Source organism: Saccopteryx bilineata, chromosome 1 (genome assembly GCF_036850765.1).
Source record: "Saccopteryx bilineata isolate mSacBil1 chromosome 1, mSacBil1_pri_phased_curated, whole genome shotgun sequence".
NCBI lineage: Eukaryota > Metazoa > Chordata > Mammalia > Chiroptera > Emballonuridae > Saccopteryx > Saccopteryx bilineata.
The window spans coordinates 129,254,138-129,272,789 of NC_089490.1; the positions used below are offsets into that span (position 1 = coordinate 129,254,138).

Below are 18,652 nucleotides of genomic sequence, written 5' to 3' on the forward strand. Positions count from 1 at the left end.
CTCTCCTCTCTAAAAATGAATATTAAAAAAAATTTTTAAAAAGGTGCTACTAAGCAGTATTTTTCAAGAACTGTGGAAGAGCTTGATTATGATAGGAATAACAGGTAATACATCTCTACTGTTCTTGCTTTTAAAAACAAAACAAAACTCTAGGCCTGACCAAGCAGTGGCGCAGTGGATAGAGCATTGGACTGGGATGTGGAAGGACCCAGGTTCGAGACCCTGCGGTCACCAGCTTGAGCACGGGATCATCTGGTTTGAGCAAAAGCTCACCAGCTTGGACCCAAGGTCGCTGGCTCAAGCAAGGGGTTACTCAGTCTGCTGAAGGATGCAGTCAAGGCACATATGAGAAAGCAATCAATGAACAACTAAGGTGTTGCAACGCGCAATGAAAAACTAATGATTGGTGCTTCTCATCTCTCCATTCCTGTCTGTCTGTCCCTGTCTATCCCTCTCTCTGACTCTCTCTCTGCCTCTGTAAAACAAACAAACAAAAAAACAAAAAAAAAAAAACCCAACTCTGGATACGTAACAGATTGCTGGAAATTTAGCTCAGGATATCCTTGATATGTAGCCTCTGGAGCTAGAACCAATTACAATGTGAAACACCTTTTAACTCCAGCTTTCTCATGGAGATAATTATTAGACTCAAGGAGATCCAAGAGCTGGGTCAGTAATCATATTGAATAACGCACAAGTGTCAGCACTACAAACTAAGGTGCAATACAGAAAATCATATTGAAGTAACTGATGTAGTGGATGTATGTTATGGTTAGGTTTCAACGTAGCAATGAAGATGAAGTTAACAAGATCAGAAGACAAGGCTTTGAAATAAAAAGAATAAGAAGGAATACATGACTCAGGAAACATGCTTCACTGCTGAAATTAAAGGGAAGAATAAAAAGAAGCAGGTGAAAAGTTATGGAGAAAAAAGTAATTCTGAATGAAGAAAAATTCTTGCAATAGAATGGAAATTCCATAGACAGAGAAGAGGGTTTCTTAATAGAACCAAGTACAGAGATGAAGTAAAATGGCTATGAGGTTCTGAAAAAAAAGTTTCCATAAAAGTGACCTAATTCACACTAATTCTCTTTGTTTCTTAAATGCAACAGGGTTTCAGAAACTTTCCCTGCTCAAGCTCCAAACTTCTATAATGTGACCTCCAAAGAGTCTAAAGGATAGCCACCGAAACCGAAACGGCCTGTATCTCTGCACTTAGCCACCTCTCCTCTGGCTCGAGGGTTTTTATTTGTAAAAAGACTGTAAAAATATGACAATAATAAATATAGAAATTATGTCACAAAAGAATTGTATAGTATATCTGTTTAATTATATTATAATCATTAATGCAATAGCTGCCTCAATTTCACTCAAATAATAAAAATGATGACATAATGATGGTTTAAAGCTGGTTCAATCACAATTTTACAGGCTAATTTATCAAGAGTGAAAATAGAAAACTATTAAAATAGCTAAAAAGATAACATGTTATAGTGCTTAATGTTTCTGTAACTCTTGGTAAGGCTTACATCTAAATCTGATGCAGAACTCTTAATGGCATTCAAACAGTTCTTTTCTCATCCACACGGTATACATGAGTACTATGAGTCTGGAAGAGACTGGCTATGGGTGCTACTTCTTGTCTTCAGCTGTGACTGCGCAATATCAGCAAGTGCACTTTGTATCTTCTCCAGAAGCATGTCCCCTCGATAAACAACATCCTCCAGACATGTAGCAGCTTCGTGGTTTTCTTCTTCTAGCTTATACAAGCTCGCAGCCTTTGTAAGACACAAATTTAAAACTCTTTTGAGGAATGAAAACTTGGAGATTAATAACAACAGCTGAGAAGGAAAGACACTGAAGTATTTACTTTTTAATCTAGATGACATGAAACTATTGTGGTAGATCTTTCAGTGGCAAAATTCTAAAATAAAGAAACTATTACAAGTTTTCCCTATATGAATTCATTAAAACCATGAATTTTCTCTCTCTCTCTCTCTCTCTCTTTTTTTTTTACGAGAGGAGAGAGAGAGAAAGAGAGAAGTGGGGAGGAGCAGGAAGCATCAACTCCCATATGTGCCTTGATCAGGCAAGCCCAGGATTTTAAACTAGCGCCCTCAGTGTTGCAGGTCAATGCTTTATCCACTGCACCACCACAAGTCAGGCCTTTTTTTTTTTTTCTTTTAGAAAGGAGAGAGAGAGAACACCATGAATATGCAAATAGAGATCTCTAGATGTTTACATGACTCCCTTCCGCACTGCTCTTGGACACTATTATTCTATTCCAGATGCAGAATGCCACCCTCCTCTCATTCTTTGCTAGGTAAGAACCTAAACTGAGGAAAATAGGAAATATCTTTATAACTCAAAACTGGACAGCTATATGTACATATTCATGAAATCTTTAACAGATTACACTAATTCAAAATGAATGAAACTTATTTAATCTTAAACTTAAAATATTATAACAAACAGTTATATTATAATCTATCTCCTTCAATGCAAAATTCCCTATTTGCAGAGTACTCAAAGGAAAAGAGATTTTTACCTGTAAAGCAGCTGTAGATTCTTCACTTGGCAAGGAATCTATCAAAACATCAATGTCTTTTGCTGTGCGTGCAATCAGAGCTGCAAAAAGCTGGGCATATTCTGGAGAAAGATACTACTAATTAGGATACTGGAGAAGCTCAAGTTTTCAGAAACAGAAATTAAACATTAAGTTAATAAAACCAGAAAAATTTATATAACTTTTTCTATAGTAGGTCTCTAATGATTAATTTTAACACATCAATCTCATTACATGAGTGAGAATTACCTTTAATATTAACTCAAATTGGGAATTAACCATATTCTATATTACTTATTAGGATAATATGGTATTGACTTGAATAAAAGATCTGTAAATGAGATGCCTTCCTTACTAAGATCCCAGAAGTAAAATTCAGTTAAATTCATACAAATTTTCCTCTAAAGGAGTAACAATCTCTTATTTGACATGTAATGTCATAATTAACTATGTGATATATGTAATGATATATCAAATTGACTATAACAAATTCATTTTCTTTATGACAAAGCTTGCAGTAATATTCTCAAACAACAGTATTTTTAGAAAGCCATCAATAAGCTGAATTTCTCAATAAATCTATTTTGAAAAGATGACAAGTAACAGAGTCAAACTAAGGGAAGCCAAAAAAATCTGTTTACCTTCTGTAGGATTAGCCGGCTGGTCTTTGTTAACTGCTGTCTGAATGTTACTAAAAGAGGCAGGAGGACCGCATTGCTGCAACACGCCAATGGCATTACAAAACTGGTCTGCAAGCTTGAGGCCAAAGATTAGAAAGGATTATCAAGTTAGAAAGGATTTATCAAACTTAAGAATTTTACTGATAATGGCAACAAGTTTCTATAATGATCTTTCAGCAACATAATAAAACAGAAAAAAAGTAATTTAGGGAAAAAAAATTAGCCATTTATTAACAGTGACTAAAAGTTTTAATCATGCAAAGAAAATAGGTTTGGTAGCAATCTACTTGAAACAGTTAGATAAAATATAAAATCATCTTTCTTTCCTTCCCAAGGTAACAGGATGACAAGACAAACATATGTCAATACTTGTTGCAAGCACAAGTAAGGATTTTTTTTTTTATATGTAAGTAAGGATTTTTGTTGGGTACTAATGGGAAAAAGCAAATTTGACCGGCAAGTATCTAAGTATGGGTCCAGGGTGAATAAAATACGTGCAATTCATGTACAAAGTATTGATCCTTTTTCTGTGACCAGCATAGTTACAGTCTAAAGAAATAATGGGAAAAAGATAGCACCTTAGTATTTAGAAACGTTTTTCTTCATAATCGAAGTTTGCAAATTCCTGGTGCTCTCAAAGTATTTCTTAAGCAGTTTTGAAGATTTAGAATACTAATTCCTCACCAGCTCCAAACTTAAGACTCCTAGTCTCCCCACCAACTTCTATCAATAGTCCTGACCTCTCATCAAATCTCAATTCCTTATTTTTAATCAATGAATATGCATTTCCAATAAACTTCTGCCATTATTTGAATGACTGAACTCAAAGTCAACTGTTTTCTTTGTTTAACATCTAATTTGTATTGAGATTCTCCTAGTTAATCAGTAGAACTTTAGACTCTTACTTTCCTTTCATCTTCAAATCCTGCTAATACTACAAATCTTTCTCTTTTCCTTCTATCATTGCTGTTAGTTCAACCAAATATCTCACATAAGAATAGTTAAATTACCTGGCCGGTTGGCTCAGCGGTAGAGCGTCGGCCTGGCGTGCGGGGGACCCGGGTTCGATTCCCAGCCAGGGCACATAGGAGAAGCGCCCATTTGCTTCTCCACCCCCCCCCCTTCCTCTCTGTCTCTTTCTTCCCCTCCCGCAGCCAAGGCTCCATTGGAGCAAAGATGGCCCGGGCGCTAGGGATGGCTCCTTGGCCTCTGCCCAGGCGCTAGAGTGGCTCTGGTCACGGCAGAGCGACGCCCCGGAGGGGCAGAGCATCGCCCCCTGGTGGGCAGAGCTTCGCCCCTGGTGGGCGTGCCAGGTGGATCCCGGTGGGGTGCATGCGGCAGTCTGTCTGACTGTCTCTCCCCGTTTCCAGCTTCAGAAAAAATACAAAAAGAAAAAGAAAGAAAAAAAAAGAATAGTTAAATTAGCTTCTTTACTGTTTTCTAGTTCACTAAGTTATTTTACTCCACTCAAAAATTTTGAGCGCAGCCAGCACGATCTTTCAAGATAAACCTCCAGGCCCTCGCCTGGCAGTTCAATTGGTTAAAGTGTCATCCCAAAGTGCCAAGGTTGTGAGTTTGATCCCTGGTCAGGGCATATGCAAGAATTAACCAATGAATGTATAAGTAAGTGGAAAAATAAATTGATGTTTGTCCCCTCCGCCGGTTCCTCTCTCTAAAATCAATAAAAATAAAATATTTTTAAAGATAAATCTCCAGGCCCTGGCTGGCTTGCTCAGTGGTAGAGTTGGCTGGGCATATGGATGTCTCAGGTTCAATTCCTGGTGGAGGAACACAGGAAAAGCGACCATCTGCTTCTCCACCTTTCTCGCTCCCCTTCCTGCAGCCATGGCTCAATTGGTTCCAGTGAGTTGGCCCCAGGAGTTGAGGATGGCTTCATGGAGCCTCCACCTCAGGTGCTGAAATTAGCTCAGTTGTCAAACAATGGCTTAGATGGGCAAAACCTTGCCTGTAGGGGGTTTGCCAGGTGAATCCCAGTCTCCATGCATGTGGGAGTCTGTCTCTGTCTCCCATCCTCTCACTTAAAAAAAAAAAACACAAGCCTGACCTGTGGTGGCGCAGTGGATAAAGCGTCGACCTAGAATGCTGAGGTCGCTGGTTCAAAACCCTGGGCTTGCCTGGTCAAGGCACATATGGGAGTTGATGCTTCCTGCTCCTCCCTCCCCCTTCTCTCTCTCTCTCTCTCTCTCTTTCTCTCTCTCTCTCCTCTCCTCTCTAAAAATTAATAAAAAAGAAAAATTAAAAAACAAAAAAAAACTATGCTTTAAAAACTAAACTCAAAAGAAAACTTTCTAAAAAAAAACACAAAAGATAAATCTCCAATGCTAAAATAAAAAATAAATCTCCAATGCTTTAGACTGTTTCAAAGCTTTCAATCATCTAAATCAATTCTACTTATGCACTTTCTACTGCTCCTCATATATACCTGACTAGTGATAAATTAATTCCTGACTATACTACTTTTGCTCACATTTTGCAAATATAATAGAGCAGTAGTAAGTGTTCAGAAGCTTACAAATGTCAATTCTGATTCTGTTTTTTGTAACTTAAGTCTTTTTATTTTTAAAGTGGTAACATTCTCACAGTACAGCATTGTTATAAGGAATAGAAAAAACAAAAGAAATATTCAACACAGTGGCTAACTGCTCTGACCTTCAAAAGCTCTCAAGATCCATTTATTCAACAAATATTTATTGAAAATCAACTTTATGACATGCACTGTATAGGCATAAACATTACAGAGATTATCGTCAACTAGACAGTTTCTGCCCTTAAGGAGTTCTGAGGGTAAAACAAATGTTATCTTGGTGGAATTATGAGTAACTTTTAAAAAATAATATGCTTGGCCTAACCATCGGTGGCGCAGTGGATAGAGCGTCGGACTGGGATGTGGAAGACCCAGGTTAGACACCCCGAGTTCACCAGCTTGAGCGCAAGCTCATCTGGTTTGAGCAAAAAAGCTCACCAGCTTAGATCCCAAGGTCGCTAGCTCGAGCAAGGGGTTACTCCGTCTGCTGAAGGCCTGCGGTCGGGGCACATATGAGAAAGCAATCAATGAACAACTAAGGTGTCACAATGAAAAACTGATGATTGATGCTTCTCATCTCTCTCTGTTCCTGTCTGTTTGTCCCTGTCTATCCCTCTCTCTGACTCTCTCTCTGTCTCTGTAAAAAAAAAATAATATGCTTAACATTTTTTATAAAAATATATAGCTATATAAAGCTCATTATTAAAAACAAAAAATTAATAATTTTACAAAAGAATTACAATTCAGATAAATGCTAAGAAGATTCCCTCTTTTTTAGTTCATGACTATATTCCAATTTACTTCAGCACTTAAAGCTGAAAATAGTTGACTCATAACTCCCTAAGCACATACTGCTTTTGCACTAACTGTCTCCTGAATATATGATATTTTTCAAATCAGACTGTGAACTCCTTAAGGAGTATCTCTCTGTAAACACGATAGTGTTTAAATACACAGTAGGCACTCATAGTAGTAAACCTAGAGGCTTCTCTCCAAAATCCAATGATAAGCATGCCTACCTTGGAATGAAGGCCAAATTCACTTTGATTTTGCTCCTTTTCTGGCTACAACACAGGTATGAATAAGCAACATTTCCCTTAAATAACATTTCTACCCAGCAGCACCATTATGATTGGATTTTGTAAAACCTCAAAGGAGTATCTTCCTGAGGGAGGTTGGCTGGCAGCCCAGGAAAATCACCACTAGGTAGAATTTATTTTGGTGAATTCATCAACATTTAGTGTTGTAAGGTACCAAAAGCTGAAAATTGATATTAATATTCTGGGAGGAAAGGTCAGGCTTTCCTATCAGGCTTTCCTGTCCCGTCCCTGACTTACAACAACAATGGGTCATTTAGTTTTAAATCTAAAATAAAGGTTAACCAAGAAACTACTTTCAATAGGAGGCAGAATTTAAATACCGCCTTGCATTGATTATAGTTCCTCCCCCTTCCTGGAATCTTGAGGGTAAAATACCTCTAGGCTAGTGAGGGAAGATGAACCCTGAGAGATTTGTAAAAATCTTTGTTACCTTGAAAGTCTTTTTTTTTTAATATTTATTATTTATTAATTTTACAGGGGGGGGAGAGAGAGAGAGAGAGAGAGAGAGAGAGATATGGGGAAGAGCAAGAAGCATCAACTCCCATATGTGCTTTGACCACAGTGCAGTGTTTCCAACCGGCGACTTCAGCATTCCATGTCAATGCTTTATCCACTACACCACCACAGGTCAGGCACCTTGAAAGTCTTAATATTTCTGTGTATCCCTTAAACCCATGATGGTGAACCTTTTTATAAAAACCACCCACTTTTGCAGTGCTGGTAAACCTGGTCCCTCCTGCCCACTAGTGGGTGTTCCAGCTTTCACGGTGGGCGGTAGCAGAGTTGTAACTAGTTTGTAGTCTGTGTCGGACTAGAATGTAGGTAAAGTGAATTTGGGGGCTTTGCTGAATTGTGACTCTGGGAATGTGGAACCCCAATGGAAATAAATAGGGCTTTCAAAACTGTTTTGCTGATTGTTACTAGTCTTTATGTTTTGAACTGGATCTGCCGCAAAACAGACCAGGCATGGTCATAAGTCCCCGCAGGCTCTCCAAGACCAAGACTTCAGTGGGGAGTTTTAGTGGTCCTGCTTTGGGTTTTGCTAGGAGAGGGACTTCTAGTTATACTCTGTGTTGGGCAGATAAAATATATTATGCTCACTTTGTTAAAGATGGCACTGCCCACGTGGAGGCCATCGTCCAGGTGATATTAATGTGTGTTGGGGGCAGGCAGTGGGCAGGCAGAATCCTTGTAGCCTGGGGCTTGGTTTTGGGATTAAGCTTTTTTGACCCTTTTTGATGTGGGGTGGTACAATCCCATCATGCCCCAGATAAGTGACTTTGTATTAGAGACTTCCCTATTTTGTATATTGGATTAAAGGTTTGGATTTCTACACTATAAAATAGGGGCAGAATAGGAGCTTGCTAGCTCTTGGTTCCTGCGATGATTAGCATGAGAGAGCAGAGGGAGCAGAGCAGAGAGCAGCAGAAAGAGGCCATGTGGCCAGGAGAAGCAGCCAAGATGGCGGAGTGCTGAGTGAGATGCCAGTTTGTGTCCTTTGTGTACTAGCAGGGGTCTTCAAACTTTTTATAAAAACCGCCCACTTTTGCAGTGCTGGTCAACCTGGTTCCTACCACACAACCAAACAGCGCTGCGATTGGCCCACCATGAAAGCTGGACCGCCCACTTGTGGGCGGTAGGGACCAGGTTGACCAGCACTGCAAAAGTGGGCGGTCTTTATAAAAAGTTTGACGACCCCTGGAAGGAGATGGGGAACTAAGGAGAATAAGTCTGGTGAGCTAGAAACCTTTGATTCTAGGAAACTCGGATAAGTCAGTGGCTTTGTGAGCACTGAATGTGAGTGGGTTTTGGAGCCCAGTGTGTATTTTTACTTGCCCGCCGGGTGCAAGCTAGAATTAAAGAAAATGGCCTATCAGTTCTTGGCTCCATTGTTTCTTTACCGACTGTCCGAATCCAATGCGAACCTGCATGGGCCAGGAGGCTGCTGTGATAGTGGCCCTGGCTGCTGGCTTTGCACTCTGGAAGGATGACTAGTGGGATTGGGTCCTGCTTGAGACTCTTGGGGATATCTGTTTCTCTATGAGAGGTACTAGTGGAGACTTCATCCTGCCCAGGACTTCCAGAGGTATCTAGATGAGGCTCTCGGTAAAATGCCAGAAGTGGGGACGATGTGTCTATCTCTAGGAAAGCTAATGGAGGTTCAGTCCATCCAGGATTAGTCAGTCTCGCATCATACTGAATCAGTAGAGGCTGAGCTAACCTGGATTAATCTCAACCCAAGACTTCCAAGAGACGTCGGTGTTTGTCAATGTTGGGCAGATAAAATATATTATGCTCACTTTGTTAAAGATGGTGCTGCCTGACCTGTGGTGGCGCAGTGGATACAGCATCGACCTGGATTGCTGAGGTTGCCTGTTCAAAACCCTGGGCTTGCCTGGTCAAGGCACATATAGGAGTTGATGCTTCCTGCTCCTTCCCCTTCTCTCTCCTCTCTAAAATGAATAAAAAACAAACAAATAAATAAATAAATAAATAAATAAATAAAAGAAAAGATGGCGCTGCCCACATGGAAGCCCGTTGCCCAGGTAATATTAATGTGTGTTGGGGATGGGCTGTGGGCATTGGTTTTAGGCCTGGGGCTTGGTTTTAGGACTAAGCCTTTCCCACCCTTTTTGATGTGGGGTGGTGCAATCCCATCATGCCCCAGATAAGTGACTTTGTACTAGAGACTTCCCTATTTTGTATATTGGATTCAAGGTTTTGATTTCTACACTATAAAATGGGGGCAGAATGAGAGCTTGCTCTCTTGGTTCCTGAGATTAGCATTAGAGGAGACAGAAGAGAGCAGAGAAAGGCCACATGAAGGAAGCCAGAAGCAGCCAAGATGGTGAAGTGCTGAGTGAGAAGCCAGTTTGTGCAGTTTGTGCAGGGAGAAGGAAAGAGATGGGGAACAGAGGTGAATAAGTCTGGTGAGCTAGAAACCTTTGATTCTAGGAAACTCGGATAAGTCAGTAGCTTTGTGAGCACTGAACGAGTGGGTTTTGGAGCCCAGTGTGTGTTTTTACTTGCCCGCTGGGTGCAAGCTAGGATTAAAGATGATGGCCCACCAGCTTTTGGCTCTGTTGTTTCTTTACCGACTGTCCAAATCCAATGCAAACCTGCATGGGCCAGGCTGCTGTGATGGTGGCCGTGCCTACTGGCTTCACAGTCAAGATCTCAGTCTTTATTTTAGAGAGATTTATTTTTATTTATTCGTTTTAGAAAGGAGAGAGAGAGGGAGAGGAGAGCAGTCTTTATTTTAATGTTTCTGTTTCTAAAACCCCTGGTTAAGAAATCTGGTGCCGTGACCTGCGTGCACCTAAGAGGCCACAAGGGGAGCTCTTCCCTCATCTATGAGGCTTTGTCTGTTTATCAAATTATCCGATATTATTTAATTGAAAGTCGTGCATTGTGTATAGTCCTTTGTTCAATGTTTAAATGTCTGTTTAAGCCTTTTATGTCAAAATTGCAAGCTTCTGACTAAAAGCTATGTTAAATGACTTTCTCTGTTCTCAAAAATCTACCTTCAGGGTGCCTGAAAGGAAAAATCATTCTCTTCGGTTGGCCTCTTCCCCTTGTCTTGTGTAATAATTACTATCTCTACAGTCAAATACTTTTATTCTGGGTGCTAGTTAACCATCTGTCTTATCTGTCTTATTTTTGTTTTATCGGTGCACTAATTCTTAGATTCTCCTGAAACAAGTTTCAGTTTTGTAATAAGTAATAGCAACCGGGAATTCTAATCCCTGGATAATAAGGACAGTCTGGAATATAATAATTGGGAACCCAGGTTGTCCCGATCAATTTCCATACATTGATCAGTAGCTAAATTTAACAATGAATCCACCACAGTGGCTTAAAAGCTTGCTTAATACAGAAAGGGTGGGCAAGCAAGCAATTTAAATGAAAGAAAAGTGGAGCCCACAAATTGAAAGGGTTTCTCCAAACTCTGGAACAAAAGGACTAACAAGTAAGCAGTTTGAGTGAAAGAAAAACCAAGCGGCAACAAGCGGAGCTGATACACATGCCCCCTCCCCTCTCCGTCCTTCTCCGGTCTCTGCTGTTGTGCTGCACCCGAGCAGAAGACAAACAATAAACAGCCCACTGCCTCCAGGCGCACGGTTAGGTTAAAATTCAGCCAGCTTTGGCTCAGTGGTAGAGCGTCAGCCTGGCGTGCAGAAGTCCCGGGTTCGATTCCCGGCCAGAGCACACAGGAGAAGCGCCCATCTGCTTCTCCACCCCTCCCCCTCTCCTTCCTCTCTGTCTCTCTCTCTTCCTCTCCCACAGCGAGGCTCCATTGGAGTAAAGATGGCCCGGGCGCTGGGGATGGCTCCTTGGCCTCTGCCCCAGGTGCTAGAGTGGCTCTGGTGTGGCTCTGGTCGCAACAGAGCGACGCCCCGGAGGGGCAGAGCATCGCCCCCTGGTGGGCGTGCCGGGTGGATCCCCGTCGGGCGCATGCGGGAGTCTGTCTGTCTCTCCCCGTTTCCAGCTTCAGAAAAATACAAAAAAAAAGAAGAAAAAAATTCAGCCTGCTGTGTGTAAAACAACAGAAAAAAACAAGAAAGAATAAAATAACTAAAATATAGAATAGAAATTAGTTTCAAATGTCCACTAACCAAAAAAGGTTTTGCCCATTTAGAAATTACAAGGTAAGGATAATATTAAAAATTAAAACTTTGCTTTAGAAAAATCATAAAGAAAAAAAAGGAATTTAAAAATTAACAAACCATAGATGTGGACCATACTAGTTAATTGGTAGTTTCTTAAATTAAATTGCAACTCTAAAAGGAGTAATAGAATCATAAATATTAGAATTATAGGGAATAAAATTAAAAATAAACTCTCCATGTGTTGGGAATAATGGCTTATTGCCCCCACTGGTATAAAAATGAAAAAAAGTTCCAACACTCTCCCGTGGGGGGAGAGGGTGTTGGAGTCTCTCCAAGTCTTTCAGTTACTTAGAAGACATGGAGTTCATAAAGAAGACCTGCTACATTAGCCATAATAAAACTGTAAAAAGAATATTCAGGAAATTGCAGGAAAAAATGGAAACCTCATATAGGCTAAAGCAACTCACTAGTGGGAAAGTAAGTAATTTTGTGAAAATTATATTTAGCTGCTCAAAACAAGGCAGTTAATTTACAAATGGCAAATTGATTCGAGTCCTGCTAGGGCAGGGGTCGGGAACCTACGGCTCGCGAGCCAGATGTGGCTCTTATGATGGCTGCATCTGGCTTGCAGACAAATCTTTAATAAAAAAAATGTTAAAAATATAAAACATTCTCATGTATTACAATTCTTTCATTTCCTACCGCTCATGTTCATGGTTGCGGTGGCTGGAGCCAATCACAGCTGTCCTCCGGGACAACGCCAAATTTTTATTGGATAATGCGTAAAGTACACGGGTCGTTGCATGGCTCTCACGGAATTACATTTTAAAATATGTGGCGTTCATGGCTCTCTCAGCCAAAAAGGTTCCTGACCGCTATGCCAGAGAGAAGCCCCATTGTCTTGCTAAGAGGCTTGGATACAGGACAAACTGCAGGGAAAAAAAAGAGTAAAAGCAGCAAGTTCTCAGTTCTTGGTGTCTGCTTCTCCCTCAGGCATCAACCCCACCCCTCATAAAAAAGAAAGTTAATATCTCTTTGCCAGCTGAATAGTTTATACCAAAAATTCCTTATTATATAAAAATATTTTCCAAGGCCCTGGCCAGTTGGCTCAGTGGTAGAGCATCGGCCTGGTGTGCAGGAGTCCCAGGTTCGATTCCCGGCCAGGGCACACAGGAGAAGCGCCCATCTGCTTCTCCACCCCTTCCCCTCTCCTTCCTCTCTGTCTCTCTCTTCCCTTCCCGCAGCCAGGGCTCCACTGGAGCAAAGTTTGCCAGGGCGCTGAGGATGGCTCTGTGGCCTCTGCCTCAGGCGTTAGAATGGCTCTGATTGCGGCAGAGCAACGCCCCAAGATGGGCAAAGCATCGCCCCCTGGTGGGCATGCCGGGTGGATCCCGGTCTGGTACATGCGGGAGTCTGTCTGACTGCCTCCCCGTTTCCAGCTTCGGAAAAATACAAAAATAAAAATAAAAATAAAAATATTTTCCATACTAAAATATATGTGTTATTTAAAAGACCTTTTGTTAATTCTTTTATTTGCTGTTTTATAGCCCCGTAATATTGGAATCTTAGTTTAAATATTAGGAGTTGTTAATAATGTCTTTTTACATAATGTTTAGTTTGTTATCATTTTGAAACAATACTGTTGAAATTTATTTTGAATGCTAATGTACTGAATTATTCAACAGCGAAGAGACTCTGGAATTCTAAAAAAGGCACCAAAAACTTGTTCTTCTTAATTTAATCTAACTACTAATGCTGTTTTGTCCTTTTCCAGGAGTTGATATAGACAAAAAGGGCTCTCAAGCCCCTCAGTGAAATCTTCTGAGCATGGCTTTTAAGGTCTATAATAGCCAAGGTAGTAACAGAAAAGGCAAATAAGGCCCAAAAGAAATCAGGAGCCTGACTAGGCGGTGGCGCAGTGGATAGAGCGTCAGACTGGGATGCGGAGGACCCAAGTTCGAGACCCCGAGGTCGCCAGCTTGAGTGCGGGCTCATCTGGTTTGAGGAAAAGCCCATCAGCTTGAACCCAAGGTCGCTGGCTCGAGCAAGGGGTTACTCGGTCTGGTGAAGGCCCGCAGTCAAGGCACATATGAGAAAGCAATCAATGAACTAAGGTGTCGCAATAAAAAACTGATGATTGATGCTTCTCATCTCTCTCTGTTCCTGTCTGTCCCTATCTATCCCTCTCTCTGACTCTGTCCCTATAAAAAAAAAAAAATCAGGAAATATCAGCTTTTGGCATATGCTCTAAAGCAGGGTCCCCAAACTACGGCCCACGGGCTGCATGCGGCCCCCTGAGGCCGTTTATCCGGTCCCTGCGGCACTTCTGGAAGTGGCACCTCTTTTATTGGTGGTCAGTGAGAGGAGCATAGTTCCCATTGAAATACTGGTCAGTTTGTTGATTTAAATTTACTTGTTATTTATTTTAAATATTGTATTTGTTCCCGTTTTGTTTTTTTACTTTAAAATAAGATATGTGTAGTGTGCATAGGGATTTGTTCATAGTTTTTTTTATAGTCCGGCCCTCCAACGGTCTGAGGGACAGTGAACTGGCCCCCTGTGTAAAAAATTTGGGGACCCCTGCTCTAAAGGCTCTAGCACTCAAAAAGGGCTTCATGGGATTCCATCAGGGCCTTACATCAAAAGTTTAAAAAAAAGGTCATTGAACTGAAGCCTACCAAGCTTCTCGGCCCCACGAAGGAACATGTCTTTGCTGTGGAAAGAGGGATATGGGTAAGCTGCTCCCTTGCTCCACAGAGGGAGGGTTCAGTCTCTTCTAGCCCTGCTTCAGCTACCTGTGACTTGACCTTGCCCAACATACTGGGAATTGCCACTGAAGGCTAAAAGGTGCCAAAGCCAGTCATTGGCCCCATCTCACGACATGATTCACGAGCCTAAGGTATTTCTTCCAAATAGCAGGTGAACTGAGCTCATTTCTTTAAAACTAAGGGCAATTTACTATGCCTTGCCTGAATATTTGAGTTTTATTTATCCCTCAAAGATCTCTACTGTGGGTATTGACAGTCTGATTTTATTGCTTTATTTAATGTATAGTGTCTCCTTTATTCCTCTTGTCTCAATGCCCCATGCCTACTGTACGCTGGAACCTACTTCTAATTCCAGCTAAAAGCAGTGGTCACTAGGACTTAAACTCTAGCTGCAAAGTATAGAAATGTGACCACAACTCCAATGACTGTGGACTTTTCTTGAATATATGTAACTCCTGTTCTTTAAAACATTTCTCAGCCTGATCAGGTGGTTGCGCAGTAGATAGAGCATCGGATTGGGATGCGGAGGACCCAGGTTCAAGACCTCGAGGTCGCCAGCTTGAGCGCAGGCTCATCTGGTTTGAGCAAAGCTCACCAGCTTGGACCCAAGGTCACTGGCTCAAGCAAGGGGTTACTTAGTCTGCTGAAGGCCCACGGTCAAGGCACATATGAGAAAGCAATCAATGAACAACTAAGGTGTCGCAACGAAAAACTGATGACTGATGCTTCTCATCCCTCTCCGTTCTTGTGTGTCTGTCCCTATCTATCTCTCTCTCTGACTCTCTGTAAAAAAAAAAAAATTTCTCAGACTTAGTGAAATTACATTAACATGTTAAGAACATTTGTGACATGGCCCTGGCCGGTTGGCTCAGTGGTAGAGCGTCGGCCTGGTGTGCAGAAGTCCCGGGTTCAATTCCCAGCCAGGGCACACAGGAGAAGCACCCATCTGCTTCTCCACCCCTCCCCCTCTCCTTCCTCTCTGTCTCTCTCTTCCCCTCCTGCAGCCGAGACTCCATTGGAGCAAAGATGGCCCGGGCGCTGGGGATGGCTCCTTGGCCTCTGCCCCAGGCGCTAGAGTGGCTCTGGTCACAACAGAGTGACGCCCTGGAGGGGCAGAGCATCGCCCCTGGTGGCCGTGCCGGGTAGATCCTGGCATGTGGGAGTCTGTCTGACTGCCTCCCCGTTTCCAGCTTCGGAAAAATGAAAAAAATAAATAAATAAAAAGGTAAATTGTTACAAAAACCAATTAGTTTTATATAAATTGCAAAAAAATTGTACAATCCATAAGAAATTAATCAACATTTGTTTCTTTAATAAACTATACTATTAATGCTGTCTATTAAATATGTTATGTATTATAAATTAATATCCCTAAACAACAGCCTCATACTCCTCAGTAAATTAAGTCAAGGATTTGACTTAGGAAATAAAACCAGTGTGGATGTTGTAAGGTACCAAAAGCCGAAAATTTATATTGATATTCTGGGAGGAAAGGTCAGCCTTTCCTATCAGGCTTTCCTGTCCCTCAATTAGGGAGGGGAGGGAGAATAATGTAGAAGTTTCTGGCTTGCAAGAACAATATAGGTCATTCAGTTTTAAATCTAAAATAAAGGTTAACCTAGAAACTTCTTCTCTTTCAATAGGAGGCAAAATTTACATACCACCTTGCATTGATTGTAGTTCCTCCCCCTCCCTGGAATCTTGTGGGTAAAATACCTCTAGGCTAGTGAGGGAAGATGAACCCTGAGAGATTTGTAAACATCTTTGATTGTGTTATCTTGAAAGTCTTAATATTTCTGTGTATCCCCTAAACAAATGTTGCCAGCTCGTACCAATGTATCTTGCTCCCCCTTCCCCCCCATCAAGGGTATATAAACAGCCCCTGAACTATTTTTTGCACTGCAGGATTTGGGCTTGCAGATGCCCCCTGTCAGCCATATGTGGTCGGCATATTAATAAATCTCCTCTAATAAAACTCTTCAAGGCCCTGGCCGGTTGGCTCAGCCGTAGAGCATCGGCCTGGCATGCGGGGGACCCGGGTTCGATTCCCGGCCAGGGCACATAGGAGAAGCGCCCATTTGCTTCTCCACCCCCCTCCCCTCCTTCCTCTCTGTCTCTCTCTTCCCCTCCCGCAGCTGAGGCTCCACTGGAGCCGGGATGGCCCGGGCGCTGGGGATGGCTCCTTGGCCTCTGCCTGGGGCACTGGAGTGGCTCTGGTCTCGGGGGAGCGTCGCCCCCTGGTGGGCGTGCCGGGTGGATCCCGGTCGGGCGCATGCGGGAGTCTGTCTGACTGTCTCTCCCCGTTTCCAGCTTCAGGAAAAAAACAAACAAACAAACAAACAAACAAAAACTCTTCAAAATTCATCTGGACTGGGTGTCTCTACGTGAACTCAGTGAAATGAGGTATAGTGCCTTTCAGAACCTGGGGAGCGGTACTTTATAACATTAGGAGCTGGACTTCTCATCCTCAAAAGGTCTTTTATAAGCACACCAAGTAAATCAGTTTATCACAAATTGATCCACATTCAAGAATACAAAAACTGATGTAATAACAAGAATGACAACTTATGAGTAGTATACAGTGTGAAAAAAACTGGCAAGGGACCAGGTACCTACACTTTCCAGTAACATATTCTCTCTCTATAGGCATCTTACCTGGGATATCCAAGTAAAAATAGAACGACATTGAGAAATATAAGTATCAACAGAAAACTATTTCACTGTTAATGGTAGTAAGTACATGAATCCTACGCTTTGCATATACTTTCCACCTAGGTATAACAGGAAAAATAATCAGAAGGATCAAAGTACGGGGTAGGGCTACTTATAAGATATGCCCTTTAATAGGAAATGGACTTTTGGTGAGTTATTAAAGACTTAAATAAATGGAAATATACGAGGATTAGAAAAATGCACTACCATTTTCCCCAACTGATTTATGATGGAGATGGAATGAGACCCTGATCTATAGGTACCAACTAAGATGAAACTAAATTCACCATCACTCCTGCACCAACATGAAAGTTTTGGCGAAGGATACTCTGAGCTAACAACTAATGACAAAGATCAATCATCAAAAGCACAGGCTCTACTCCGCGGGTTCACATAAATAATACGGGAGGGGGGCGCTTCTGCTGCTTGTCCCCTCCTCCCGAACGAGAAGAGATCCTACGAGCATCCCCGACAAAATAAACCTGTACACAGAGAACAGGTCAGGGTGGTGAAACCCGAGTCGGGATGGAGGGTCTCCCCTTCGCAGAGGAAAGAGGCCGCTCCTTCCAGCAGCTTCCGCACCGCCCGGCAGCCGCCTGAGACCTCCGAGGACGCGGCGACGCCTCCCGCCGGCCGACCGCTTTGTGCTAAAGCCCTGTTTCAGCGGGCTCCTCACTTTCGGCTCTCAGCGCTGGAGCCCCTTTTCCTCTCTGGCTTTACCTCAGTCAAGAGGAAGACAGACATCAATTGAGTGAAATTGCTCACCGAGTTCACGGCGTCCTGCAGCTGCGTGAGCCGATCCGCCATGTTTCTCCCTTAAGCAAAAGGACACTCAAGCGGCTGCTCGTACACGATTGGGCGGCATTATGCGTCATGGCTAATCACAGTGCTGTGTTCTTGCAAGGGGTGGAGTCAAGCACAACTTCACTCCTTCAAAGAGAGGGTGGGACTTCACCGAGGTTCACTTGACTTAGGTAGATCCACCTGGGAAAAGTCTCTGTTGGGGTTATTTTGAATAACTTGAGGACTCTCTGGGGTCCACTGGCTTTTGGAGCTAACGTACCAGGCTTCTAGGTATTAAACACTTTATGGAGATTGTTAAATTATGAGGTTTTCAACTTGAATTTCCCCTTCCCTCCCATGTATTCATTTTTAAGCATCTACTTGCATATTTATTTTACATACTTTTGCTTTCCAGGTGGACCACAAAACATATGCACAGCAAGCAACTCAGAAATACTAGGGAGTCGCTATACTGACTTCACCCTCAACAAATACAAAATAAAAAATCACTAGGCAATCAGGAAAGTCCGTGTTAGGATGCCTCCTTTTGATTCTGGGTATGGGGTGGGAGGGGGGGGGGCCTTACCGAAGTGGATATTGGGTGTGTGCTTTAAAATTCTGACTGTGGTGTAGGGAAGCTGACCGGACCAAGTACTACACTGAGCTGTATTGCCTGTGTTGAAAAAGTACAGAGAAGAAAGGTCTCCCTGTGCAAAGGTGAGGAGAGCATTTGGACTTAAGAGGTAAGAGGCAATTATTGTAATAACCATCTCTTGTTTATGTGGCAGTGTGAGCTTTAGTGGAAAGGGGAGCGGATGTTTACTGTGTGTAGTCAGAAGAGAGATTCCTGGAAAATAAGCAACAGGCATAGGAAGAGCAGGTTCAATT

General features: G+C 42.2%; 1 protein-coding gene across 2 annotated transcripts; it reads right to left on the reverse strand.

The window, feature by feature from the left end:
* Window positions 1-1,308: 1,308 nt before the first annotated feature.
* On the reverse strand, window positions 1,309-17,813 carry MED21 (mediator complex subunit 21). Of its 2 annotated transcripts, XM_066253233.1 has the most exons (5): window positions 17,747-17,799; window positions 9,192-9,344; window positions 3,208-3,322; window positions 2,549-2,649; window positions 1,309-1,778 (listed from the first exon to the last, which is right to left on the reverse strand). In XM_066253233.1, the coding sequence occupies exons 2-5, from the start codon at window positions 9,240-9,242 to the stop codon at window positions 1,602-1,604; spliced, it is 444 nt and encodes a 147-aa protein (XP_066109330.1). In that variant the 5' UTR covers window positions 9,243-9,344; window positions 17,747-17,799; the 3' UTR covers window positions 1,309-1,601. The 2 variants fall into 2 exon arrangements, with proteins under 2 accessions (XP_066109330.1, XP_066109331.1); XM_066253234.1 differs by lacking the exon at window positions 9,192-9,344 and having other exon boundaries at window positions 17,747-17,813.
* Window positions 17,814-18,652: the final 839 nt, after the last annotated feature.